Source organism: Urocitellus parryii, chromosome 15, assembly GCF_045843805.1.
Source record: "Urocitellus parryii isolate mUroPar1 chromosome 15, mUroPar1.hap1, whole genome shotgun sequence".
NCBI classification, from domain to species: domain Eukaryota; kingdom Metazoa; phylum Chordata; class Mammalia; order Rodentia; family Sciuridae; genus Urocitellus; species Urocitellus parryii.
Genome location: NC_135545.1, coordinates 55,232,036 through 55,258,288, shown reverse-complemented (window position 1 = coordinate 55,258,288; position 26,253 = coordinate 55,232,036). Strand labels below are relative to the sequence as shown.

At 60.5% G+C, this 26,253-nt stretch overlaps 2 protein-coding genes across 3 annotated transcripts in view; one reads left to right on the top strand and one right to left on the bottom strand.

Moving 5' to 3' along the window:
- Positions 1-575: 575 nt before the first annotated feature.
- Meak7 (MTOR associated protein MEAK7) lies at positions 576-15,388 on the top strand. 2 transcript variants are annotated; one of them, XM_026411425.2, is made up of 8 exons: positions 576-1,056; positions 5,463-5,639; positions 7,169-7,399; positions 7,771-7,915; positions 10,309-10,737; positions 13,512-13,630; positions 14,144-14,323; positions 14,747-15,388. In XM_026411425.2, the coding sequence occupies exons 2-8, from the start codon at positions 5,487-5,489 to the stop codon at positions 14,861-14,863; spliced, it is 1,374 nt and encodes a 457-aa protein (XP_026267210.2). In that variant the 5' UTR covers positions 576-1,056; positions 5,463-5,486; the 3' UTR covers positions 14,864-15,388. The 2 variants fall into 2 exon arrangements, with proteins under 2 accessions (XP_026267210.2, XP_026267209.2); XM_026411424.2 differs by lacking the exon at positions 576-1,056 and adding an exon at positions 1,424-1,514 and having other exon boundaries at positions 14,747-15,387.
- A 3,997-nt stretch (positions 15,389-19,385) lies between these two features.
- The window catches only part of Atp2c2 (ATPase secretory pathway Ca2+ transporting 2), a 45,601-nt gene continuing 38,733 nt past the window's right edge, over positions 19,386-26,253 (bottom strand). Inside the window, exons 18-27 of the mRNA XM_026411395.2 lie at positions 26,019-26,189; positions 24,703-24,800; positions 24,578-24,628; positions 23,599-23,765; positions 22,972-23,040; positions 22,774-22,890; positions 21,865-22,012; positions 20,779-20,877; positions 20,452-20,593; positions 19,386-19,504 (exon numbers count right to left, since the gene is read on the bottom strand). Of these exons, the coding sequence (XP_026267180.2) occupies positions 19,386-19,504; positions 20,452-20,593; positions 20,779-20,877; positions 21,865-22,012; positions 22,774-22,890; positions 22,972-23,040; positions 23,599-23,765; positions 24,578-24,628; positions 24,703-24,800; positions 26,019-26,189 (1,181 nt within the window). The remainder of the gene's footprint in view (positions 19,505-20,451; positions 20,594-20,778; positions 20,878-21,864; positions 22,013-22,773; positions 22,891-22,971; positions 23,041-23,598; positions 23,766-24,577; positions 24,629-24,702; positions 24,801-26,018; positions 26,190-26,253) is intronic.

Genomic DNA, 26,253 nt, shown 5'->3' with positions numbered 1-26,253 from the left:
TGACTTTAGAGAGCAGAGTCCTCCGTAGGAGCAGTGTTGTCATTCAAAGGGGTCATTATGGAGAAGTCAGTCCTGCTCCTGCTTTTCCTAGCTTTTCAGTTGGTTTTATCTGTCACCCCAGCTTGGTGAGTGGCCAGGAAGGTGTTCACAGTCGTGACTGACGCGGCCTCGCTGTCCAGAGGGCAGGTCAGATCTGGGATTCAGTGTGAAGTGCTCCAGTGGCAGCAGCATGGGGAGGAGGGCGTATTGGAGGAGGCCAGGTGGCCATTACCAAGGTCCAGCCTGAACCACCAGGTCCTTGGGAAGTGAGCAGACCAGGCCATATCTTAGAGGTAAAGTAGATTTACTAATCAAAATGGGGAGAGGAGGAGGAGGTACCCTCCAGGTCTCTTGTTGGGCCATGGGAGGTCAACAGGAGAAGCAGTCTAGGGACTGCTAGGCTGACCGGGCTTGCTAGGCTGAGTGTGAGGTGCCTACAGTGGACCTATGGGGTCAGAGTCCAGGTGAGCAAACCTGCTGGACCTGTAGGTTAGTGCTCAACACAGCGGGGGGGGGGGGGAGGGGGGAAGGGGGCTATCTCAGGAGGATGCAGAGGGTGGAAAGAGGGGAAGAAGCAGGAGGAGCTGAAGCCAGATGGGACTGGGAGAAGATGGGAGCAAGGAATGAGCACCCCAGAAGCCCAGGAAAGAGCTGAGGAGGCAGGAACGCCCACAGGCAATGCTGCATGCCAGGGCTCAGTGCCCCTTGGGGTCAGTGACAGGGTCCTGGCCAAGACAGGCTTTCAGTAGGCTTAAGAAATGGGCAGAGGGGAAGAAATGGAGGCTATGTGTCGAAACACTTTGGAATGAAGGGGTGGTGAAGCTGAAGAAGGGCACACACAGGTCAGGGAGTGTTTACCAAACTGTGCCACCGGGAGGAACTGGACAGATCCTGTCCTGCCCTCTGGACAGCGAGGCCACATCAGTGAAGACTGTGAACACCTTCCTGGCTACTCACCAAGCTGGGGTGACAGATAAAACCAACTGAAGAGGTGGAAGAAGGCCTCAGGACCAGCAGGTGGGGTGTCCAGGACAGGGCGCTCTGTCTTCGGAGGCTAGCAGAGCAAGTCCTCAGCTGGGTCCCCTTTTGGGTCCCCCTCCTCCCGGGAATGTGCTCAGCCCCCAGCTCAGCCTCGCTCCCTCGCCCCGCTCCTCCGCTCCGCCCCGCCCAGGGCCTCTCCTCCCCAGCAGCCCCGCGGGCCAGGCACTGCCTCTCCCCGCTAGCCAGTTCCCAGTGACCGCCCGCAGCCGCTCCTTCCCGCGGACCCGGTCCACGAGCCCGGCCCCGCCCACACCGCGCCCCGCCCACCCCCCGAGGCGCCTCGCCATTGGCTGGCTTCGTCCCTGGGCTCCGCCTCCAGATTCTGCTTCCTGGATTGGGGCACTCGACCGCCGGTCGGCACCGTTGCCAGGGAACGCGGCTGGGGAGACTCCCCCGAGCAAACCCCTGCTGCCGGACCCACTGGGGTCCTTCAGGTCGGTGAGCTGAGCGGGAGGCGCGGGCCGGCTCTACTGGGGTGCGGATGCGTGCGGAGCGTGTCCCCAGTGGGCCTGAGCCCTGCCGCTCCCCTAGTGTCCAGGCCTGTCCAGGCCCCTGGAGTGTGCCCGGGGACAGCTCAGAGGGAGGGAGGGCCTCCGGTGTGGACCTCTGAGCACGGAAGTACACTGGCCTTCTGCCATCTGTGCGATCAGATCAGAAGTCCCTAGAAGTGCCCTCCGCATGGTCAAGGCCAGCTGCCCGGAAGGGAGAGCCACGAGAGAATGCTGGCATTGACACGGGAAGGAAGCGCAGCATCTGTGGAGGCAACAGGAGTGGGATATATGGAGGATGTGCGGGGATCTTCTTGGCCTGGAGCTGATAACTAAAATGATAGCTTAGGAGGGAAAAGCAAAGGGCCCCCCGGACACGGCCCTCTGAGCCCAGGGTGGAGGGAGGGAAGCCAGCCTTGGGCCAGGGGAACGCCTTGCTTGGGTTCAAGCTGCCCCTTGCAGAAGGGGTACTGGACTCTGGGGCATAAACAGGACTTAAGGTGGGTGGGTTCTGATGGAGTGGTTAGAGTGTCCCCAGAAAGGGGACAGGGAGGGCCATGTTCATGGCTTTAAGGGTGATGGCTCCTCAGAGGTAGAGGGTTGGAGGTTGGCCAGCCAGGGTGGAGCCTCCTCATGATGACAGGACCGGTCCTGAGAAGCTTGGAAAGGAGTCCACAGAGCGTCCTGGGACACCAGCGGGAAGTGTGCCCAGAAAAGGCCCCGTCGTCTGTCTCGCGTGGCGTGGGATCCCGCTGCAGGCCCTTAGGGCAGGACTGCTTCCCTTGTTCCCAGGCCTAGACCCAAGGAGCTACCTCTGCTTGTCTTTGGCCTTCCCAGTTCCCCGGGTTGCTTTATTCAATCCTTTGACCTTGTGTTAAATTATTCACTGATGGTTGTGAGAGCACGCCAAGCCAGGCTTCATTCAAGAGCCTGGCCATAGGTACAGGGACATGGCAGAGGGGGCAAGGTGGGGGTCTTCTCGCCTGGGCAAGTGGGAATTTACAGCCCAGGAACAGGTGGGGGTCAGTGGACAGAAAATGACCAGAGGCAACACCAGGAGGGAGGGGGATTCTGGCTAGCCTGACCTAACCAAGTGTTTGCAGAAGACAGGCCAGGCGATGAGCTGTCGCCCAGGGGTTGGTGGGGGATGAACCTGGCTTTCTAACAGGGGTAATGGGCTGTGAGGATAGGGTCCTCGTGAAAGGTGGATTTTACCTGGAGGAGCACAGATAGGAGGAGAGCCTGACTAAAATTTGGTCAAGCAAGCAAGCAATCTGTCACCTTGGGCTAGTGGACTTTCTTCCATTTTGATTAAGGGTTGAAAAGAGCTTAGTGACTTGTCCCCTAGTCCTAATATGGAGTGATGTGATTTGAACTCAGATCTTTGCCTATGCTTAATGGCAGGGCCCGGAGTCCCATGCAGAGAGGGGCAGGGTGTGAACCAGTGTCCTAGGGGTAGGAGGGACACCATCCTGTTGGCCCCTGCTCACGTCCTTGAAGCCACAGCTTCTCACCTTCAGCCTGTGAGCTTGAGGGCTGTCCTGTTCGCTGTAGAATGGTCAGCAGCATCCTGGGCCTCCGCTCTCCAAATGCCAGCAGGATTCTCTTCTCCCAGTTATGACATCCCAAATGTCTCCCATCATTGTCACATGTCCCCTGGGAGAAGAAACCACCTCCAGGTGAAAGGCTGCTGGTACTGTGATCTCAACGAGCTTCTTTCTCTAAGAGGATGTGACATGGGTCAACGTGGCAGGACGGTGGCTGTCCCAAATACCCAGGTGAACCTATGAAAGTCTGATGAGAAAGCTTGTCTGGGACTGAAGTTCGGGAGCTTGCATTTGGAAAGGGCATATCAGAAGCCTTCTTTTCCTCCCAGACATTGCTGGGAGGTTGGACACTGTTGGGAGATTTCTGTCCTGTCACGTTTGTAGTGAGAACATTCAAAATCCCCTCTTCTGGATATTTTGAAACAGACAGTTGCTGCAATCATCCTGCTGTGGGGAGGCCTCCTTTTGGGTCTGCAAGGATGCATCTGTTGGCCAACCTCCCGGTGCACACCCCTGACATCCGGTGGGTGTTTAAAAGTTGGTACGATGCTCCCTCTCCTGGTTGAGCCCTGGATGACAGTGTTATTTACTGGGGCTTGGGTTTGGACATTTGGCCTGCCCCCTGGCCCTTGGGGTCTACTTGGCACGGCTGTGCCCTGGGGCTGGGACTCCTCTGAAGCAGCCCCTTTGCCTCAGAGACGGGGCCAGCCTCGGCCACTGGACACTGAGCCAGGCCAGAGGTTTTCCTTCTTGGCTCTTCTGCTGTTGTGAAACCTGAGCAGAAGCATTTAGATCAGATGGCATGTGAGTGGCACCGCACACTGGGCTGGGCGACCTGACCCAGCCTGCCTTGGCAAGCCCCGCGGGTCCTGCTCTGGGGAGGCCCCCCCCCCCAGACGCGCTCTTGCGGGTGTGTTAGCAGTGAAGCTGGTCAAGGCAGGCCCCTCGTGGACAGACGACCTTAGTCAAAAGAGGGCGATGGCAGGGACATGGAGGACTGGCGCTTTGCAGGGGACTGTGAAGTGGAGTGCCGTGTGGCAGTTCCTCCAAGTCAGGGTCACCTTAGGAGCCAACAGCTCCAGGGCTCGGCATCCACCTTGGGACTGTGAGAGATGGCTGGAGCGGATGCGGGCTCACCACGGCCCACTCACAGTGGCCAAGAGAACACCAGGGCCCGGCTGTCCCTGCACAAGCGAGGACCTGTTCACATGGTGAAGTGCCAGTTGGCCATAGGAAGGGGTAAAGGGCAGACACCGGTCGTGGCTGGGTGGCAGGACAGCAGGGCACTGGGCGAAAAGTGGGAGGTGGGGAAGGCCATGTGCTGGGACCCGCTGGAGGACCGTCCAGAATGGGAGCCACAGGGGCAGAGCTATGGTTGCCTGGGCTGGAAGTGACAGGAGCGAGGTGCCCCGCGGCTGATGGGCGTCCCTTGGCACACACAGGCGGGGGCTGACAGCACCGTCGATGGCCTAAATGCCCCTGGATCGTTCTCCTTAACATGGTTGGCGTCGCGTTGTGGGGCTCTCACCTCAATAAAAGGAAAGACAGACCCCTGGGCACCCACCTTTGGCCGTCACATCTTGATGGGGACACTCGTCATGCTCCCTGCCACTGGGATGGCCTCCTCCTGGCCCAGCCTCCTGGGAGGTGGCTTCCTGTGGCACAGACCCCGCTGACCAAGTTGCCCGCGCTGGTGAAGGGTTTGTCACCTTGGCGGTGTCACCAGTGCAGTTCCCAGGAAGCCGGGACAGGGGATGAATGTCACAGACTTCACCTTTCAAGAGGCGTTTCCTTGCTAACTGTGCTCTTTTTTAAAAAATATTTTTTTAGTTTCAGATGAACACAGACCTTTATCTTATTCATTTAGGTTTATGGGGTGCTGAGGATCCGACCCAGTGGCTCACGTGTGCCAGGCGAGTGCTCTGCCTCTGAGCCCAGCCCAGCCCCCTCTAACTGCTCTTTTGATGGACCCCCTGCCACCTGGCTTCTTCCAGGCCTGTGACAATGAACCAGGCCCCCGGGTCACCTGCTTTTGGGTGTCAGTCTCTGTTTCTGCCCCTCTGACACCTCAGATGAAAGAGGCCTGCTGGCTAGGACCTGAAGGGCCCGGCCACACAAGGACCGTCCCTGCCCTTGGCTTTGCTGACCCAGTGCAGTATCCCAGCGATGCTCCGGGCATGGCTGGTGCCAACTAGTAATATCTACCACACGGAAGCCCCACTTCGAGGTCTAGTGCATTTTAGCTGCATTTTCCAGGAGAATTGGCACTTACCGGCTGGACCCCAGAGTCGTCGCTGCCTCGATGGTCACTTTGACCTTCCCCTAACTTGTCTCTGTCCTTCTGCAGAGAACCCGCTGGGTCCCAGGAGAGATGGGGAACAGCAGGAGCCGCGCGGAGCAGAGGTGTTACTCCCAGTTCCTTCCCGAGGAGCAGGCGGAAGTCGATGCGCTGTTTGACACCCTGTCGTTGGACAAGGACAGCTCTGAGGCCTCGCCCAGGTCCTTCTCACTGCAGGCGCTGAAGGCAAGGACGGCCGCCGGCGCCCCGTGCGAGCTGGGCCCAGGGTCTGTGCACCCTGGTCCTGGGGCAGGGGGAGCACTGAGGAGTGGGCCCTCTGAAAATCTGAGGGCCGCGTGGTGTCCCTGGTGGCTCCTCTGCCCTGCCTTGCAGAGCCGCCATTGGTCACAACTAAAGGTCCCCTCGTCTTTTCTTGAAGTCACTCTAGTCGTATTTGTATGGAAGAAAGGAGCTAGGAGTAGGTGGAACTTCCACAGAGTTTGGGGTGTTTCTAGCCTGAGCTGATGTGGGGCATGGGGAGCAAGGGGGGCCACTGCCTCCTGCCCTGGAGCCGAGTCTCCTGGCCGCCCTCCCTGACACAGGGTGGCAGCTGGGGACAAGGCTGCTTCAGTGCCTCGGGCGCATCTGTGCCCCTTACAGTGCTCCTGACGCTGTGCTGAAGACTCACGTTCCAGGGTCTCCTTCAGGGAGGTGAAACTGGCCATTTCTATAGGACCCTCGAGTGCTCAACCTGGGCAGGACACTGACCAAGGACTGCATTAGTGCGTCTCCCCGGGAGCGGGCAGTGTGGGTCTGATGGGCATTGGGCCCACCCACAGTTTGCAGACGAGGAGGCTGGCCAGGGAGGCTTTGGGGCTCTAGTTCATGGCGCAGCCCACGTGTGTGCCCATGTGTCTCCTTCAGACCAGGAGCACCCAGTGGGCCTGGGCACACACAGCTGGAGCTGAGAGGACCAGGCAGGCCAGGACCTGACCGTAGTGGACGGCTGAGGTGGTGCGCCCTAAGAGCTGACCTCAGTGCCGGGGAGGGCGTGCGTAGAGCGCTCTGCGACAGAACTCTGGAAGTGGACAGAAACAGGAGTCTCCTGAGAGCGCCCAGGAGAGCTGCAGCCACTGACGCGGTGACAGACGGCACGCTCTGGGGCTGGTGGGAGCCCCGCACTCCGACCCTGCGCAGACCCTGTGACTCTGTTCACGACTTGTGCTCTTTTCTGCTTGCTTGCCGTCCCTGGTCAAATCACATTTGATGTTGAAGCCAAAAAGAAAAACAGTATTTGTATAATGACATCATTAAAGTGCCGATTGAGAAACCCAAAAGTCTAGTGGAAGTGACTAGAAATGCATCTTGAGCACACGAGTTGGGCTAGTGCAGCGGACCCAGGCACTCGGAAACCCTAGTGTGGAGGCCAGATGGCTGTGCACAGACAGGCCACGCAGGCGGATAAGCTCAGATGTGGCAGCACAAGGCTCTAACCCACATGATCTCCTAAGGGGGGGACAAGCAGGAGGAGTGATGGGCAGAGGCAGGAAAGACGTGGCCAACCGGGGACACTGGACAGTATGGCAGGCAGGGCAGGAGCAGAGTGGAGGATCTGATGGCCAAGGCAGCTGCGCTGGGCCCTGTGAGGGTGGGCCCTGGGTGGGGGGGGCTGGCTGCTGAGAGCATCAGGGCCCCAGCCCCCAGCTCACTGCCCTGGGACACTGCCAAGTTGACCTTGTGCCCCTCCAGCCCTTTCTCCCACCTGTCCCCAGCAGAACCGCGTTGGGGAGGCTCTTCCCGCAGAGATGGTCAGCAGACTGTATGACGCTATGCAGAGAGTCCACCCGACTGGGAGGGCTCAGGGGCCCAGCAAGGGCGTCTCTCAGGAGCAGTTCACGGCGTCGCTGTCCCACCTGCTGAAGGGCAGCTCTGAGGAGAGGAGTCTCATGATTCTGAAGATGATTTCTGCCAAGGAAGGTCCCGTGAAAGCCAGAGACCTCCAGAAGGTAGGGGACGCAGGCCCCTGAGTGGTCTTGGCCATGGGCTTGGAGCTGGGGTGGGGACTTGGCTGAGATTTCTGCTCCTGGGGAGCCCTCGACCATGTACCCTGTGTCCAGGGTCTGAACTCCTGGACAAAGGCGGGGGCAGGACTTGTAGGTCAGCCATGTGTGTCACCAGAAGGATAAGGACCTATAGGGGTTGGGGACTTCCTGTCAGCCATGTGTGCCACTGGAAGGGTGAGGACTGTGTCAGGTGGTGACTGCCCCATATTGCGGTCCATGGTGCGGGGTGTTGGAGAGAACTGGCCGGCCCACGGTGGTGTGGTGGGGTCTGGGTCATGTGGACCGTTGTTACAGGTGGAATTGTGGGCTTGCAGTTCACAGAGGATCTGGTTGGCTCTGTGGAGCATGTGCTGGCCCACAGGCAGGAGCTGAAGGGCTGGACCCGGAAGAAGGCCCCAGGAACCCCCACCAGGGTGCAGGCACTGGCCGCCCACCTGCTGTCTGAGATGAAGCTTCCAGGCAAGTGCCCGGCCATCCTCAGCGATGCTGGCCTTGGTGGTAGACTGTGGCCTTGCAGTGGCCTTGCAGCTGTGCTGTGGCCTTGCAGCGAGTCTATCCAAGTGGGGGTGGGAGTAGGGGTGGCTGAGCCCTTGGGTGCGTTCTGAGTGTCATGGGATTTCTGTATGATTCTAGCGATGGCCCCACCTCTGTTGCTGATGTGAACAATGTTTCTCTATTTTTTTGTGGATCTCCTCAAATAACCAGATTTTGATTCTATTGATTTTTTTAAAAACTCCTGTTTTTCTACTATTCCATGTATTTTGCCGTAGTCTTTTGTTCCCCTCCTTCTGTTTGCATTAGGTTTAGTTTGTATTCTTTTCCTGATTTCTTAAGATACAGGTGGAGATGATTGATTTGAGATCTCTCTTCACTGTAGGCAGCGTCAGCGTAGGCAGCTATGAATTTCCCTCTAAATGCTGCTTTAGCTGCACCCATGAGTTTTAGGTTTTGTTTTCATTCATCTTAGTGTTTTCTAATGTCCCTTATGATTTCTTCTTTGACCTATTGGCTATTTAGAAGTGTTATTCATTGGGCTGGGGATGTGGCTCAAGCGGTAGCGCGCTCGCCTGGCATGCGTGAGGCCCGGGTTCGATCCTCAGCACCACATACCAACAAAGATGTTGTGTCCGCCGAGAACTAAAAATAAATATTAAAAAATTCTCTCTCTCTCTCTCTCTCTCTCTCTCTCCTCTCTCTCTTTAAAAAAAAAAAAAGAAGTGTTATTCAATTTTTACATGCTGTGAATTCCTCAAATTGCCTTTGGCTACTGATTTTTAATTTTATTTCTTCATGGTTGGAGAACATATATTGTATGATTTACTGGGGCATCTTTTCTGGCCTAGAATATGGTCTACTTGGGGTATTGTGCATCATACAGTTGAGAAGCATGTATTCTGCTATCATTGGGTGAGAAACAGTATATATTTAGATTTACTTGGCATTTGAGATTTTAAAAAACTTCATGGTGAAGTCTCTCTGCAAAGTAGAGTTACTTTATAAATATGTTACTCTTTTATTATAAAGCCAGGTTTTAAAATACAATTTTAAAATAAGTCATTTTTCAAATATTTAGGAAGGTATTTGGAATGTGGAAAGATATACATATCAGTATCTTGTGGGTGAATTATTTGTTTTATTTTAAAGAGAGAGAGAGAGAATTTTTTAATATTTATTTTTTAGTTTTCGGTGGACACAATATCTTTATTTTATTTTTATGTGGTGCTGAGGATCGAACCCAGCACCCCACGCATGCCAGGTGAACACATTACCGCTTGAGCCACATCCCCAGCCCAATTATTTGTTATTTCAAAGTCAGTAGTTTTAAAAAGAAGAATCATAAAAAGAGAAAACTTAAGTTAACTTGTCTTTTAACTAGAAAAAGTTAAATCAAACAATTAAAATCATCCTTAAGATTTCAGGTAATGAACAGGTAGTGAGAAATGTATTTGAAACTAGTTTGATTAGAACTGATAGGAATTTGAAGCCTCATACAAGTTGGGGAGAGGATGATCAAGTAGTTGGGTTTCTACATTTCCTGGACTTTCTGTATGATTCTGGTGAAATGGGCAGGAGTTAGAGGAAAACCATTATTTGAGGTTAGACCCCAAGTTTCCCTGGGCTGGGAGTGATAGCAGCTGTGAACGGAGGCTTCGCACGCACCAGTGAGTTTAAAAACAGAAGTTCCCTGGGCCTGGCGGTGACCGCACGGCGTGTCTGGAATCGCGTCCCTCGTGCCCACAGGGAAACCGAGGCTGCTTCAGGCCCAGGTGTTTCCTGTGACATCACCGTGTCACCTCACTCTGTAGGTGAGAGAGGGACAACAGCATTGGCTTTTCCCAGATCAACTAGAGGGTCCCCGTGAGGGACCAGCCACCCCACCCTGGACAGTTGACCCCTGGGGTTGAAGCCCTCACAGGCCCCAGCTGCTGAGGCACGGGGGACGCGGCCTCCTTGTCAGGGCCTGGATGTGAGGCGGCCAGCTGAGGGGCAGCTCGGTGGGCAGCTCGGTGGGGAAGGAGAGGACAGGGGTCTCGAACTCAAATTGTTGAGACCAGCACTGGAGAAATAAAGCAGGCCCCTCGTGGAATTCCAAAACTTCATAGCAGCCACATTTGAATAGTGGGAAGGACAGGGAAGGTGATCTTAATACACCCCGAGGGGATCTCGGCAGGTAATCAGTGTGAACAAGAGGCTGTGAGCTATTTTCCGGTCTTTTCCATACCAGGCTCATCGCCAGTCAGCCGAGCCGCCTCCCGTGTCCAGGGTCCCACTCGGTCCCCAGCTCCTGTTTCTGTGTGGCTCAGTCGCTGGAAGGTGCCGTGCTGGCCCAGTGACACCATTTCCCCTCCTAGATGGCAGCAGGCCGCTGGGGCCTCACTGGCTGGACCACGCCTGTGACCGAGCCACGGTGGAGGACTGGGTGTTCAGGGTCCCCCACGTGGCCACGTTCCTGAGAGTGGTCATCCACCAAGGCTTCCTGGTCCTGCGTTCGTCCCTCGATCTGGCCACGCTGGTGCCCGAGCGCCAGGTGGGCCCCGGGCGGGAGTTTGAGAGCGTCCTGGACGTCCTGGCGGCCATCTACCTCAACGCCCACCTGGCGCAGGAGCAGCGGCACCACTGGCGCCTGCTCTTCTCCTCCCAGCTCCACGGGCAGAGCTTCTCGCAGCTGTGCGGGCACATCACGCACCGGGGGCCCTGCCTCGTGCTCCTCGAGGACCAGGACGGACACGTGTTCGGTGGCTTTGCCTCCTGCCCCTGGGAGGTCAAGCCTCAGTTCCAAGGTGAGCCTGGGCGACCGCGCTCCCCGGGGCAGCCCAGCTGTGGGGGCGCCCGCCCGCTGCTGCTGCCCTGGAGGCTCTGGGCAGTGGGGAGCAGGGGCGCTGGCAGGCCTTCTCCTGGCCTCTCCGGGTGTCCTGGACACGAGGGGCCTGACAAGCCAGGACACCTTTCTGGTGCGCAGACCTCCTCCGGTCCTGGCCATGGGATAAAGTAAGCAGGGGCAGCCTGAGGCCAGCTTCCAGGTGAGGACACAGAGGCCCAGTGTCACCCACCCCACCAGGTCTCCAGGTCGTGGGAGAGGCCGGGCTGCGTTTGTCTGGGAGGGACCCACAGATGACTCTTCTTTCAGAGGGACATTTTTGCTGCCTGGACCGACTGGCCGCCCTCCTGTCCCCTCCTCCCTTCTGTGGGCGCTGCCTCCTGGTCTTGTAACTTGGTGGAGGTTGGAAGCTGCTCGCCCAGTGCCAGAGGCCGGGGCAGACCTTCCCCTTCCCCGGGAGAACCTGCTGAGAGCATCCCCCGGAGCGTCGTCAGGCCACGGCCCTGTCCCTGGGATTGGGAGGGGAGAACCAGCAGGTGGAGGGCTGGTGCTCTGTCCCCCTGATCTGCTTGTTTTAGAACCTGATCATCTCTGAGTGCTAGTCCTGACACTGGTGGGCACTCTCCCCACATGGTGTTCTCGCACGCGGCTGCCCTTGCATGTGGACTTTTCTGGAAACCACCGCCTCTGTACCTCAGCATCTGGGGTGGGGTGTCCTTCCACCGGTGACTGTGGCTCGGGGAGCCCAGCTGGGCTGCCTTGCTGTGGCTCAGGCTCTGCTTTAGGACACGAACAGGCCAAGAGTCGGGACCACAGATGACCACAGAGCCACGAGGACACTTCAGTCCACTGCTGGGCCTCAGTGGTCCGCACACGCTGACTTTGGCCCCCTGGTCCAGTGGGGGCGTGAAGAGCCTCGTGCCCTTCAGGGTGGTACGTGGGGGAAACGCGGGAAGTTACGCAGACCAGGCATCACGTCAACGGCGTTCTGCCCTGGAACGCGGGACGAAGCTCCGGCCCAGGGCAGCCTAGGCCTGCGGTGGCCCGGCCCTGGGCTTTGGTCCCCTTCAGGGCAGTGTCCACCTGTGCACCTCCAGCTCTGAGAGGGGAGCAGCCGCACGGCGCTTCTCTTTGGGTCGTTCTGAGGTGCTCTTGGAAAGACTCCAGACTTGGGTGACGGGCCTGGTCCCCGCTCTGGCCCTCGGGGAGGTGCTTGGGTCTCTGCGCCTCAGTTCCCAGAAGCCTGTGACGGTCGTGTACTGACCGTGTTCACAGCTCGGCCGGGGGCTCGATGGGGAAACCACAAAGGAGCCCTCCTGTGGGGTCCACTCCAGCAGGCAGAGCGACCCTGGGGTCTTCCCCATGAGCTGGAGCCACTGTTTCCACGTGGCTTCCCCTGTCAGCAGCCCCAGCTGGACGGGGGGGGGGGGGTCCCTGCAGCCGTGGCCCACGCCGTGGCCCCGGCACCTCTCCTAGCAGGGCCCAGTAAGCGTCAGTCGAATGACAGCTTCAGGACCACAAAGCCCGGCGCCCAGGAGGGGAGGCAGGAGCGGGGGGACCAGGCAGCTCCCAGTGCCCCAGGCCCTCTGCCTCCCGGCTCCGAGGACAGGCGCCTACCAGGCCTCTGTGTGGTCCCAGGTGCCGATTCAGACTTTCCTTCCCCACCTGGACACCCACAGGTGCTCAGGGGGAAAGACTGGCCCCTGCTGTGCCCCAGGCTCATCCCTGTGTGGGGTCCTTCCTCCATGAGTGGCTGTGGCCCCGCCACCTCTGTCCAGCACGTCCTTCCCGCCCTTGCAGGCTGTTGAGGCGCTGCCTGAGGGCCGCCCTGACCCTGGCCACGGAGGCCCCCACTGTCTGAGTGGCGGTCAGGGCATTATTTGCTGGCACTCTGCCTGCTCAAGAATGTCCTCCTCCCATGGTCCCTGGGCCTTGGATGCCCCCTTGTGTCGTCCACGTGCTTCCTGTGACCCCTTCCCTCCTCGTGGCACCCCCCCTCCGTCCAAGCTGCCGAGGCTTGTCCCTCCAGGCCTGGGCGGTGGCTCTCACAGTCGAAGGCATTTCAGCCACCAGGGTCCAGGTGCAGGCTCTGGGCCCAGCAGGCAGCTCTGGGGTGGTCCCTTGACAGAGCTTCCTGTGGGCAAGGCAGGCCCTCCTCCCACCCAGTGCTGAGTGCTGGTGGGGCAGGGGTCACTTCCAAGGCTTTGACCAGTGCTTCTTATTAATCTGGGGATTGAACCCAGGGTGCTTAGCCACTGAGCCCCATCCCCAGCCCTTTTTACGTTTTATTTAGAGACAGGGTCTCACTGAGTTGCTTAGGGTCTTGCTAAGTTGACGCTGGGCCCCAACTTGCGACCCTCCTGCCTCAGCCTCCCGAGCCCTGGGATTACAGGCGGTGCCACCGTGTCCGGCCAGTGCTTCTTGAAACGGCCTGTGTGCTCACACCTGTGCCTCCTCCTGTGTCCTTCCCCTCCCCGAGGTCCTGCGCTGTGAGGGGCTCTGTCTGCAGCTTTCTTCTCTCCAGGGTGGGGGTCTTTTAGGTGGGGACGGCCCCACGTCTTCACGCACACACTCCAGCAGGCTCCTCGGCATCCTAGGGGCCACCTGCCTCTGCTCCTGATTCCGAGGAGGCGGGTTCCTCCCGACTCTGCACTTCCTGAGCAGGAGCCGTGTGTCTGCTGCTCTTGGTGCCCAGTGCACACAGTGACCTGGTGTCCATTGCTCTGTGGCTTCCAGGGGACGAGAGGTGCTTCCTGTTCTCCGTCTCCCCCAGCATGGCCGTGTACCGGCCCACGGGCTACAACGACCACTTCATGTACCTGAACTGCGGGCAGCAGACCATCCCGAATGGACTGGTGAGAGCTGCAGTGCATGGGGTGGGGGTGGGGTGGGTCCCTCCTGGCGCTCAGTGTCACCTCTGCCACCAGGCACGCGCATCCGTGGCTTTGGTTCTCACCTGCACTGTGTCTGTCTGTCCTGTCTTGGGGCTGGGAGCAGACACTCGGGCCAGGGTCTCCCTCAGGAAGGCTGTGGCCTCTGCGGGGCTTTCAGTGGTGGGTGCAGAGGGTGAATGTCGCCTTTTCCCCTGGCTCCTGTGGCGGCCCACGTGGGTGGCAGACCCGTCACGAGGCACCCTGCCCTCCTGCCTCACAGCTGGCACATAGCCAGGCTGGCTGGTGGCTCGTGAAACAGCAGGTGGGTCCACACGGGGGTGGCCACGGCTCCTGGCTGTCCTTGCTGCCGTGTGGCAGCTGCAGGAAGCAGCAGAGGCTGTCGGCGGGAGGAAGACGGGCTGGCCTCCCACTGCGCGCTGGGCCGTTCCTGGAGGGGAACCCCGAGTCGCTGAGGCCCTGGGGCTTCCTCTGCAGGGCATGGGAGGACAGCACCATTACTTCGGGCTTTGGGTAGACGCTGACTTTGGGAAGGGACACAGCAAGGCCAAGCCCACGTGCACCACGTACAGCAGCCCGCAGCTGTCCTCCCAGGAGAACTTCCGCTTTGACAAGATGGAGGTGTGGGCGGTGGGAGACCCCCCAGAGTCGCAGCTGGTGAGTGGAGGGGCTTGAAGGTGGGGCTCCTCTGTTCCTCCACACGGGGGTGGTTGGTCCTGCTTGGTTTCTGGGGACGCTGCAGGCACCCGGCACAGTTGGTTTTGGGCCCTGTCCTGGAAAGCAGGGCCCTGCCCGAGGTGTGTCCCTTTGTCCCCCCTGCCCATCTGTGAGATCAGAAGGCCTGGGCTCCTTGTGGTTGCCTGGCTCTGCCTGGTTGGGCCCTCTGCACCCCCGCAGCCCCTCATCACTCTGGAGAGTGGAGCACCCTGGGCGGGGCCTCGGGGCTTCCTGCAGCAATGGCGGAGCGTGGCTCCCTCTCTATAGAGCCGACCCAGGGCCGGAAACCACGGCTCGGTTCCAGTTCTTGGGAGCTTCTCGCCTCTCTGCACATCATGAATACCCTCTCTCCTTCTCCCCAAGGTCCAGGGCAAAAAGAGCATCCTGGACGTCGATCCCGAGGCCCGGGCCCTGCTGGAGATCACTGGGCAGACTCGCCACAGTGAAGGGCTCCGTGAGGCCCTGGAGGAGGACGCCTAGGCGGGGGGGCTTCCAGAGCCTGGACACGGACATCCCTGGTGCAGCGCGTGCGGCCCTCCCCGGGGTGTGTGTGAGCCTCAGACCCCCCCTCTCCTGCCGGGCAACTCCATGGAGCCCTGGACGGGCTTGACCAGAACACGCCGTGCCAAGAAGGTCCCTCTGCTGCCACAGATAGGATTCTGGGAGGTGACCTCCCAACCTAAGTGTCAAATTAGCAGCTCAGTCTTAAACTTTGCTCATTTCTCATCAATGATGTCCAAAGACACAGACGTTGGGAACTCGGCTGGAATTGGCGGTTCTGGGGGATGTCTTGTCCTGCAGGAAGGAGGGCCACTGGGGCCACTGGGCCTCTGCTCAGGCCATCCCAGTTAGTGCCTTGATGGTCCATTTTGACTGGTAACAGATGGACGTTTGGGCGAGAATCTCGGTGCTTGGTGGGGACAGTGTCCTCGGGCAGGAGCGTGTTTGTGTATCGAGGCCCAGCCGGCGGGGGGTGGGTGGGGCGCTGGAGAGGGGAGAGGGGGGCGTGCAGCGCTGTGGTCCCGCTGTGTGCGTGTCAGGGTCTGCGTCTGCCTTTCTCGACTCTTTTACACAGACCTGCCTCGTGAGCAGATGGGGGCTCACGGGCGCGAAGTAGCGGCTCTGTTGCCAACTCAAATGTGGGGGACCCTTGGGGGTCCTGAGCCTGGAGCTTGCTTGACAGCTGCAAGCAGCCCACCCCGAAAGTCACTGGCGAGTGACATCCAGGGCTGCTGGGGGCCGAGCCGCTAGCCACCATCCCAGCCCTCGGAGTCACTCCTGGCCTGGGGGTTCTGCCCTGGGAACGGGGCGGGGTGGGGGGGGTGAGATGCAGACTCGCCCTGAACCCCAGGGGTTCCCAGATGCTGAGGGCTACCTGGGTGGGCTGCGCCTCCATGCACATCGCTGCCTCTCCTCTGCCGTCTGGGGAGTGGGTGCTGCTGACGACCCTCCGTCTGCCAGGAGCCGTGAGCTCCGAGTCAGACTGTCCCCTTTGTTCTGGGCAGAGCTGCTGCACTGCGGCCCTTGTCCCATACTTGCCTGGATTAGAAGCCATACTGACTCAGCTGCCTCGTTTTGGGATTCTTGGTTTCCCCCAGAGGCCGGGCGGGTCTTCTGCCGAGCCCCACCCCGACCAGGCAGGGCCTCGTGGGTCCCCTCACAAAGCCGCTCGGTGCACAGAGGGTGCAGCGGGCCCAGGGACTTGCTCACTGTCGGTCCTCTTCCCAGGAAGCCAGCTCTCAGGGCTTGTGGGGCATTACGTGGTCTTCCGGATAGGACAGCAGGTGCCCTCCCCACTACGGATCCCAAGAGCTAGGTCCTCAGTGGTCCCCTCGCTTTGGACTTTTTAAAAAAAGTGCAATTAAATACCTCCCAGGTCACACGGATGTGCCTTGATTTCCTTTGTCCTCGGTGTCAGGGGCTGCCACCCGTGCACCCGCTGGCTGCTTGACCTTGTGTTCTTCCTCCCCACTTCCCAGGCAGCACCCCTACACCAACAAGGGGGGCACTGGGAGTGTGGGGGCGCGGCAGCCTCTGGGGTGGCGGGGGGCAGCCTCTGGGGTGGCGGGGGACAGCCTCTGGGGTGGCGGGGGACAGCCTCTGGGGTGGCGAGGGGCAGCCTCCCAGGATAGTGCGGGGCGGCCTCTTTGCGTCCACACACCTTTGTCCCCATCTTCTCCGCACACCAAGAGGCTGGGGTGTCAGCGGGGTGACAGGCCTAATCACACCTGGGTCTGAGAAACTCGTGACCTTGTTTTAACAGATGAGGAATGTTAGGGTTTAAGGTGTCCCCTGAAGCTCCTGTGGGACAGTGTGGGAAGGTTAGAGGTGAGTGAGAGGTGGTGAGACTGTACCCCTCAGTGGGTCAGTCTGTTTGAGGGACTCATGGTTTGAGGATGAGTAGGTGGTAACCGGAGGCGGTGGGGCCTGGCGGGAGGGAGCAGGTCACGGGGCGTGCGCCTGGGGACTGCAGTACCCCTGTGCTGCGTGCTCTCTGCCTGCCGGCTGCCCCTCCACCATGGTCTTCTGCGTGATGCCGGGCCTCACCTCCAGCCCAGAGTGATGGAGTCGGCCGACCACAGACTGAACCTCTAAAACCATGAGCAGAGTACGTTCTCCTCCTGGACAAGGTCCTTGTCAGGTCTTTAGGTCACGGAGATGAAAGGCCAGCACAAATCCGAACAAGAACTCGGTTGGTAAAGGCTGGAGGTCTCCCTGCACCTGAGGACCAAGCACAGCCCAGAAAGTGCTGGAAGGAAGAGGTAAAGCAATTTTTTCTTATGAAAAAGCCGCATGCGTACAAAGTTACGTGTGCACACGGAGGGACGCATCTCGGCAGTGAGCCCTCTGGCCCAGCAGACCCCTGGATGGTCCTCCCAGGGGGGACGCGTCTCGGCAGTGAGCCCTCTGGCCCAGCCCACCCCCGATGGTCCTCCCAGGGGAGCCACACCTGAGCAGAACTCACCCACTGACCGACCCTCATCCGCATGTCTCTGACAGCCCTGCTCCGTGACCCCACCTTCTCCACCTGTGGTCCCTGGTCACTCTGTCCCCGCAGCGCACAGTGTTCTGCTAGGGCCGAAGGCGCAGTGAGGCCCGTGGTGCGTCTTGGTGGGGCCGGGCCGGGGTGAGCCGCAGGAGCTGCGGAGTGGGTCAGAGGCGTATCCGTTCCATGATTTAGATGTCCATCACCCTCCTGCACTCCCTTTAGACCTAATGTGCAGGGGACTGTTGGTCACCTCCGCAGCGACGCCGTGGTGAGAGCTCGCTCGTCCTCTGCTTCTGAAATCTCTCCTGGGCCTGCAGCGGCCCACCCTTCAGGAGCTGCCCTCCTGGGAGGCAGGTCTTTCCTTGGTGACTTCAAGGTGCTTCGGTGGACAAAGCCAAGAGCCCCTGCCCTGCACGGCCCACGTCCTCTGTCTGTCCACCCTGTGGCCTTGGGCAGCATCTCTGAGGCGTTCTGGGGTGGTCTGCTGGGGAGATCTCTCCTCCCTGAGGAAGACAGGACTCGTCCTTCTGCTCCATGTCGCTGAGTCCTAGAACGGGCCTCATCTCACCCCAGAACCAAGCCCAGCAGGCTTCACAGGACGGGGTACACCTTGTCCCCGCTGACGTGAACGGACACGGGCTCATGGCCTGCATTTCTGGGTTGAGGTCTCTTTCATCTTGGTAGCTGGAGTCTCATGATAAGGAGATAAGGCAGAGCCATTCCCCTCCGGCCGTCTTCTGGAACCTTCTGGTGTGTTTGCTTCTTATTTTTCTCTGCACTTTGGTGGCACCGTGACCACTTCTGAAGGCTGGTGGTGGTGTTCTTGAGGTAGCTGCCCCTGTTAATGGACGTTTCAGGCTGACCGGGCTAACTGAACTCTGGTGTCCAACAGCAGGAACCCGGGGCCTGCTAGGTGAATCTCTGTGGTCATTTCTGGAGCTGTGAATGGACATTTCTCCTAACAGGTGCCGTTTGAACACAGGAAAGCTCTTTTGTACACAGCTTCATCCTAGTGATGTCACGGAGCTCTTCTGTCCAGTGACTGTCCCGAGTCCTGGAGGTGTCTCCAGTGTGGGGTTCCGTTCCCGGGCTGATGGGTATGCCTGGGGGACCTGAGACGTACCTTGCTAGTGAGTCCCCAGCTGCTGTTCTTGACAGTCTATGGAGTCTCCTGGAGTCTGACACCGTCACACAGCATGCCTAGAACTAGGGACACTTGCCCACTCTCCCGGGGCCGAGCCCTGTCCCTGCTACCCTGTACAGAATACCTCTAGGGCATTAAGAACATGCCACCTCCTCATTCTGACCTCAGCTCGGTGCTGGCGTCCGCGGAGCTGTCTCCTGTGGCCTTTCCCAGGACGGAAGCCCCCGTGTGCCTGGGTCTGGAGAGCTGGTCAACAGAGGCTGAATCTATAAAAAGCTTTGGGTTTTAGCATCTGTGGTTTTCTTCCTTAGAATTATTAACAAGGAATGTGAAACTAAGGGGTTCACAGAGGTGACCCGTCCACAGCGTTGTTAGCCTGGTCCGGCCGCGTCCAGCGCTGCTGGTGAGCGAGGTGCTCTGGGCACCTTTAATCAGACTTAAGTAAATCATGCTTCAGCCTTTTGCGTTGGTGCTGGAATTGAGACCAAAATAATTCAGGCTCATCCTCGCCCTTCATAAAAGTACCCCAAGCCGTCAGCTGCAGCCTCAGAGGACGGGCAGTGTGGTCACCCTCGGCCGCCTCTGGAAGGGCCCCGAGTGTCACCAGTTGGGCTGCGTGGCCTCAAGCTGTGCATGAACAGGCAGAGACGCAGTTGATAAAAACAAGGTGATTTAATAAATAAATGCGGCCCCTCCCGGGCGTCCCGGAGCCCCGCAGGGGGAGGACGGCAGAAGCAGCCTCCAGGTCTCCCCAGAGGACAGTCCACGCCTGCAGCTGTGCCGCCCTGGCAGCCTCCCTCTGAAGTCCACGCTGAGCCAGGGCCACGGCTCCGAACACAGAGGGCACGGGGACGCCCCTCGGGTGGGGCTCACACGTCCTCTGGGTGCGCCCCGGCTTTCCTGGCTGGGGAGCAGCACCTCTCGCCAAGCTTGGCGAGCTCCGACAGAAGGAAGACGGACGAGGCCAGGCCCGTCAGGAACAGCAGGTCTGCAGGGAGGCGGCGGAGGGGTCAGGGCCGCGCCGAGGTCACCTCCCACCCGAGCAGGTCCCTGGGCTCCCCGTGGATTTGGCGGGCAGACCCTCTTCCACCCGGGGAGGCCTTTGCTAGAAACCGCGTCGGGGGCTCCTTCTCTTCTGCCTGTCCCCATCCCTGCACGGTGCCCGCCGGTGACCCCCATGGATGCTGGTTGAGGACAGGCACCGTCCTCCCCTGCCGAGGCCTTAAGCGCAGCCCTGTGCAGCCTCAGACCTCACCGATCATCGCAGGTCCCTCCTGAGCAGGGACAAGCCACAGGCCGCCCTGTGCTCAGCCCTGGGGACCAGCCCTCTGCTCCTCGGGGGGACGGGCCAGGGCCAGACTGAACCAGGAGGGAGAGGGGCGAGCCCTCTGGACACTGCTGCCCTTCAGGTGACCCCCCGCACAACCCTTCCTTGCTGGGGTTAGGGACTGTTCCCTCCCCTGCCAGCCCGGCTGGGGACATGGGAGTCCTGGGTCCCCTACCAGGGGTCTCGGGACTCCATGTCACTAAATCAGGTCTGTTTTAGCAAGAACTGTAGGGTGGCCCGGCTTCTGGTCTCTAGAAATGTCAAAGTCACAGAAGGCTTGGGGTCCAGGCCACACTCCCCAGCTGAGGGGACATCGAGGGCTGAGCTTACAGTCCCACCCGCTGTAGCCGGGGCCTCGTGTGGCTGGTCCTCCTGCCCTAAGGCCGGATGTGGACCCCTCCCAGGCCCTACTCCTGGCGAAGGGGCCTCTTCCTGAGCCTCCTGTGTCCTCTGCGTCCCCTTCATGCCTCCCTCCTGCCCGCCTGCCGCGGTGTGTGGGGCTTCGGCATCTCGGGGCGCACCACCCACAAGCCCTCGGGCCCTTGCCTGGCGGGGCGGGGGCAGCACCTCCAGCCTGTTAGTGACCTCTCCTCCAGCCCCACACTCACCCAGCGCTCCCAGGTTCTCCGTCTGGAAGATCCTCTGCAGGGGCGGGACGTAGATCACGGCCAGCTGCCCCAGGAGGGACCCGAGGACCGAGTAGAGGAACATGCGGTTCCTGAGGAAGCCGATCTCGAGGATCAGCTTGGTCTGCGGGGAGGAGGCTGCGTGTGGGACCTCACCGTAGGGCAGCGCTGCCCGGCGCCACCTGCTCTGAGCCGCCCAAGGCCTGGACAGACCGGGGCTCAGAGGTGACCCCGCAGGGAGGAGGCTGGCGGCAGCTCTGCTGAGCCCTTTGCCTCCCAGGAGGACGCAGGGCGTAGCCACCGTCATACCTGGGAGCGGCAGGTCAGGGCGTTGAAGAGGTCGAAAAACACGAAGCACGTGAAGGTCATGGTGGTGGTGCGCGGGGTGCTGGCCCCGTCGTCCGGGATCTGGAACGCGCACAGGCAGGGCCGGTGGGGCAGCGGGTCCTCAGGTGCACCATCCTCACCCGGGAGCCCAGGACAGAGCCTGTGCCACAGACCAGGCCCTGGCCAGCCACCGCCTCCGGCCCCGAGCTCCATGGCGGGAGCTGCAGATGCATCTCCTGACCACAGCTGAGTGTGGCCACTGAGGACCTGGCTCTGGGGGTGCCGTGAGCCCTCTAGGGGGCAGTGCTGCCTGTGGAGGGTGGCCCACCTGCAGGGTGGCCATTCCAGGAGGTAGACAAGCTAGCTACCCGCGAAAAGCCGTCGCCTCCAAGGAAGGAGGACAGCTGGCTGCAGAGGAAACCATGGCCTTTGAGGCCCCCAGGGTGGACGCAGAACCCTCCCCAGCTCTGCCACGCAGCATCGTGGGCACAGGTTTCCGGGCATCTCTCGCCTCTACCTCCCCCTCCTGCATGGGACTCTCCCTGGTCCTCCCAACCCAGAGGGATGGGCACGGTGGCACACGCCTGTAATCCTAGTGACTCAGGAGGCCGAGGCAGGAGGACCTCAAGTTGGAGGCCAAATGGATTCCCGGCCTCACTGCCCAGCCTTGCCACTGTAGGACCCAGCCGGGCCCTGCCCCTGCAGGCCATGACGAGTGACCCATGACGAGATGCCACGGAAGGTAAGACAGGAGGACTCTCTAGGTCCCCAGTTGCTTTCTGGTGACAACAAAAGCGGAGGGGGCTGTGTCCCCTCGAGGAGGGAACCTGCGTCTGTTGTCAGCCTCCATCCGTTCACGCCCCGCTGCCGCCTGGTTGGGCACCCACCCACTGGCCTGTGCCCTCCCGGCAGGCGGTGGCTCCCCCCGGCTCCTGGGCCACCCTTCCCTGTGTTGCGTGTCCCTGTTCCCTCTGGTGGCCCCAAGTTCTCCATCTGCCTCCGCGTCTCTCCCCTGACCAGGCAGGGACCATCCAACCCCAGGGTCAGCCGATGGAGCATGTGACTCACCTCTTTCCAGAAGACGAACAGGGTCCCGCTGATGATGGTGGCAGCGGACAGGAGGGTCTTCAGGATGAGAGCTCGACTCAGGATTGTGTCCCTGACGTTCCGTGGGGGCTGTCTCAGCATGTCCCTGTCCACGGGCTCCACCCCCAAGCTGTGCCCAAGACAAGCGACACTCTGATGTGCCCCAGAAACAGAGGAGGACCTCGGCCCAGACACAGGCCTGAGTCCGGCTGCCCACCTGCTGCAGTGCCCGCCAGGATCTCCCGGCCTTCCCCAGGCCCCTCGCCCCTGGCCACCTCTGCCTGTCCTCGAGGTAGCAAGGGCAGGCCACCCAGTGGGTGATGGCACTGGTGCCCGCCTTCCCACCACGCGGTGATCCCAGTGACCTGGTCTTTCCTAGTCTTTAGGCGAGTCCCAGCTCCGGGGGGCCCAGCTCTGCCCACTGCAGGGCCCCTCAGTTCCAAGAGACTCGCCTTCTGCTACCAACCAGCAGGATGGGGGCTCACCCCGCCGTGGCTGGCCAGGGCCCTTGTAGAAGAGGTGGCTCCAGGGCTGGGGGGGTGGTGAGCTGGGCCGTCCCTCCCTCAGGCTGTGCTGCTGGTCACATAGGACAGGTCTGCCCGGGGCACCACCTGGTGTGCCACTCAGCAGGGTGCCAACCCCAACCCATCTTCCCCGGCGCCTGTCTGCACACAGCCAGTGGCGCATGAGCCCCCAGGAGATGCCAGCCCCGGGCCAGCAGCCAGGGGACAGCCAAGACCAAACCCCACCCCACCTCTGCAGTTGTGTCACCGCCCCACCCCGCCCCGCTCCTTCCCCTCAAAGCAGGTGGTTCTCTGGCCTCCTCGGGTGGGGCTGGGCCTGCGTCCCTGCTGCAGGCCTGGGGTGGGCCCGGCCCCACTGTCCGCTCACCTCTGTGCGGGTGGCCCGTCCATGATGATGTTGACCCACAGGATCTGCATGGCGTTGAGGGGACTGGGCAGGTTGAACACGGTGGAGAGGGTGAGCAGGCTCAGGGCCGAGATGCTCCTGCGGGCACAGCACAGAAGCCGCCGTCAGCGCCACCCCGCGGACAGGTGCCTGGGCCGCGGGACTGCGGGCCCCACTCACGTGCTCAGCTGGAACCGGACGAAGTTCTTGATGTTGTGGAAGATGGCCTTGCCTTCCTCCACGGCGCTCCTGCGGGGAGGGACGGGGTGGGGAGAGCGGTCCTGCAGGCCTGGCCTCGCGCAGTGCTGGTGAGCAGGCGGGCGGCCCTGCAGGTACTCCGGGGACACCCTGCTGCCCTAACCGTGTCCACCAGCCTCTGGGGACCTGCCCTGAGGCCCCGAGGCCCTCTGTTCACGAGGTACACTCAGCGCCTCCAATTACCGTCTGGCTGAGCCCGGGCCACTCCTTGGCTAAGACCCTGCAGTACTTAAAGGCCACAGCAACTGGCCGTCTGAGACAGGACCCCAGGAGACGGCATGAGGGCACCTTCCTGAAGCTGCAGAAGGCTCTGCCTGGGCTCAACCCCATTTTTATGGGATGGCGCTGCCACCGCCCCAGGACCCTGCTTTGAGAGGCACCTGGGGACACGTGCCAGAGTCTGGGCCGAGCCTCAGGAGGCAGCTCTCTGGGGACCATGGACCCCTCCTCAGCAGAACCCTGCCCCGCCCCATCTGTCACTGCCGCAGGTCCCGGGGGAGCTGGCCACCGCAGCTCTGGCCACCCATGACCTGCCGGCGCACCGCTCACATGATGGTGGAGAAGTTGTCGTCCACCAGGATCATGGTGGCGGCCTCTTTGCTGACGTCAGTCCCCGACTGCCCCATAGCGATGCCGATGTCTGCAGACTTGAGGGCCACCGCGTCGTTCACACCGTCCCCCGTCATGGCCACAATTGCCCCCGACTCCTGCAGAGCCTTTGGGAAGAGCAGGCGCCGGAGGCTGCAGCCAGAGGCCCCCTCCAGCACCTCCTCCTGGCCTGGCCCTGTGGGCTGTGCGTGGCCGCAGAGCCCCTGGCTCGGGGACACTGGAGCCACACGAACCTTTCCTCCTTTTTAAATGTTTTCTCTCAGGTACTTTGTCACAGCAACAGGACACTAGCAGATGAGGAATCTGAGCCCTAAAACCGTGATGTGCCCAGTATAGAGATTTTTTTTTTTGAGGAATAACTAGAGATTATGCAAGTGACATCAAAAATACCAAAAAGAACTCAATCAGCCCCAAAATAACATGAAAGAAAAAACCACCCAAGAACTCAGGAGCAGGTCTGAAGCCCTGTGCCGGGAGGCCAGGAGCACTGCCGGGACCCACTCGATCCTAAAGTGACAGCCTTTTCCTCAGGACCTTGCTGTGGGACAGGAGGCGATGACATCAACAGTGCCCCCGTTCCACAAGTGAAACCAAGACGTGGGGCAGCTGTCAGGCCGGGCTCCCGCTCCGCCCGGCCACGCCCAGCTCCCAATGACCCCGTTTCCCCTGTCGGTGGCCGGCGGCCCCGAGTCCCATTTCCATCTCCTAGAAGGGTCCCTGGCTGTCGTCTGGGCTTGTGCCTGCCCTGCAGAGGGGACATTCCCCAGAACCCGTGCAGCTAAACGTGGCCACGTGGCAGCACTCGGCGCGGTGGCCTGGGCACTGGGTGAAGTGGAGCCACGGCTGGAGACATGGCCGCCCACCCTGGACTGTCGCTCGAGGGACAGTGAGCCCAGGGGCCACGTCGGGCAGCGCTCACCTTGATGATCTTGAGCTTGTGCTGGGGGCTGGTCCTGAAGAACACCGACACCTGCACCCGCAAAGGGAGGAGGGTCACCACCCGGGGCGCCCCCGCCCCCGCCCGCCGCGCCCGGGACAGCCCACCTGCCCGACGCAGGCCGCCAGCGCACGCGGCTCTGTGCCCGCCACCTCCTCCCCAGACATGGCTCTCAGCGTCCCGTTGCACAGGCCGATGCTTCTTCCTTCAGGGAGAATCCGCACTGAGGACCACACGGGCCCCGGATGGTGGCCCACCCCCCCGCCTGTCATTCCATGTCCCCGATGTCACTTCCTACTTGAGTGTGGAACGACAATAAAACCACAATGGACACCGTGTGCTGAGCACCTGCTACGTTCCTGATCTCAGTCCCACCCCAGGACGGACGGGCAGCAGGCCTGGTGCTCCCCACTTTAAAGAGGGGAAACAGGTGAGTTCTTCAGGGTCACACTAGGACCTGAAATGGTTCTGACTCAGAAGTCTGTGATCCTTTCACACACTAGACCACCTTGGGACAGAATGGGGGAGAGCCGACGTGCGACGACACTCACAACAATCGTCACTAGAATAGGAGGAGGAGACTGAGGGTCAGAGTGGTTCAGTGATTTGCCAAGGGTACACAGCTAGTGGCAGAAGCCAGGCGGAAACTGTCCATTGTGCATGATGCTGCCTGCGAGGTGAAGTCACATCGCTTCATGGACATGGGTAATCGCAACACGGTTGGTCCTCACTTTCCATGAGGACCCCTTTTGGAAAACCTGCCGATATTTTGCAAACAGATACACCTTGGAAGGTGGAGCAGTAGGGCACGGGTCAGTGAATCTCAGATTCTTTTTTGGGGGGGAGGGATTGAGCCCCATCTCCAGCTCCCCCAACCCTTTTTCCTTTCTTTGTGGAGCTGGGATTGTAGCCAGGGCCTTGTGCGTACCAGGCAAACACTCCACCACTGAGCCCCAGCCCCAGCCCTCCTCCCCGCCTCTTTTGGTTTTTAATATTTTTTAGTTGTTGATGGCCTTTATTTTATCTGCTTATTTGTACCTGGTGCTGGGCATCGAACCCAGTGCCTCACACGTAGGAGGAAAGTGCTCTACCGCTGAGCTACAACTCCAGCCATCCCTTTTTATTTTGAGACAAGTATCTCCAGGTTGCTGAGGGTCTCGCTAAGTAGCCCAGGCTGGCCTCAAACCTACAGTCCTCCTGCCTCAGCCTCCCAGGTTGCTGGGATCACAGATGTGGGCCACTGCACCCAGCTTTGTTGGAGCACTGGCCATGGAGCCCAGGGCCCGCTGCGTGCGGGACAGGAGCTGGCACTCAGCCTCATCCTGGCCTCTCAGTCCGCTCAGCACTGGGAGGAGGCTGTGGCCTCCTGGCCAGGTGCCCTGAGGACTGAGGGGCTGTGGCCCTTTCTGCTCCCGCCCCTTACCGACCGCCAGGGCCGTCTCCAGGGCGTCTCCTGTGATCATCTTCACGGACACCCCGGACTCCGTGAGCACCTCAACGGCTTCCTTCACGCCGGCCCGCGGGGGGTCGATGATGCCCACGAGACCCAGGAACGTCAGCCTCCCGAGCTCGGGCCCAGAGGCCAGGGCCAGCACTGCAGGGGGACCAAGACCATGAGGAGTCAGGGCCCCGCAGGTCTGTTCTCGTCCCCACCAGCC

Excerpts from the sequence above, each read along its gene's own strand:
- Meak7 (XM_026411425.2), top strand. The coding sequence starts at position 5,487 with ATGGGGAACAGCAGGAGCCGCGCGGAGCAGAGGTGTTACTCCCAGTTC. Across the intron at positions 5,640-7,168 it reads TCTCACTGCAGGCGCTGAAG|AACCGCGTTGGGGAGGCTCT; the intron begins GCAAGGACGGCC and ends TGTCCCCAGCAG. Across the intron at positions 7,400-7,770 it reads AAGCCAGAGACCTCCAGAAG|TTCACAGAGGATCTGGTTGG; the intron begins GTAGGGGACGCA and ends GTGGGCTTGCAG.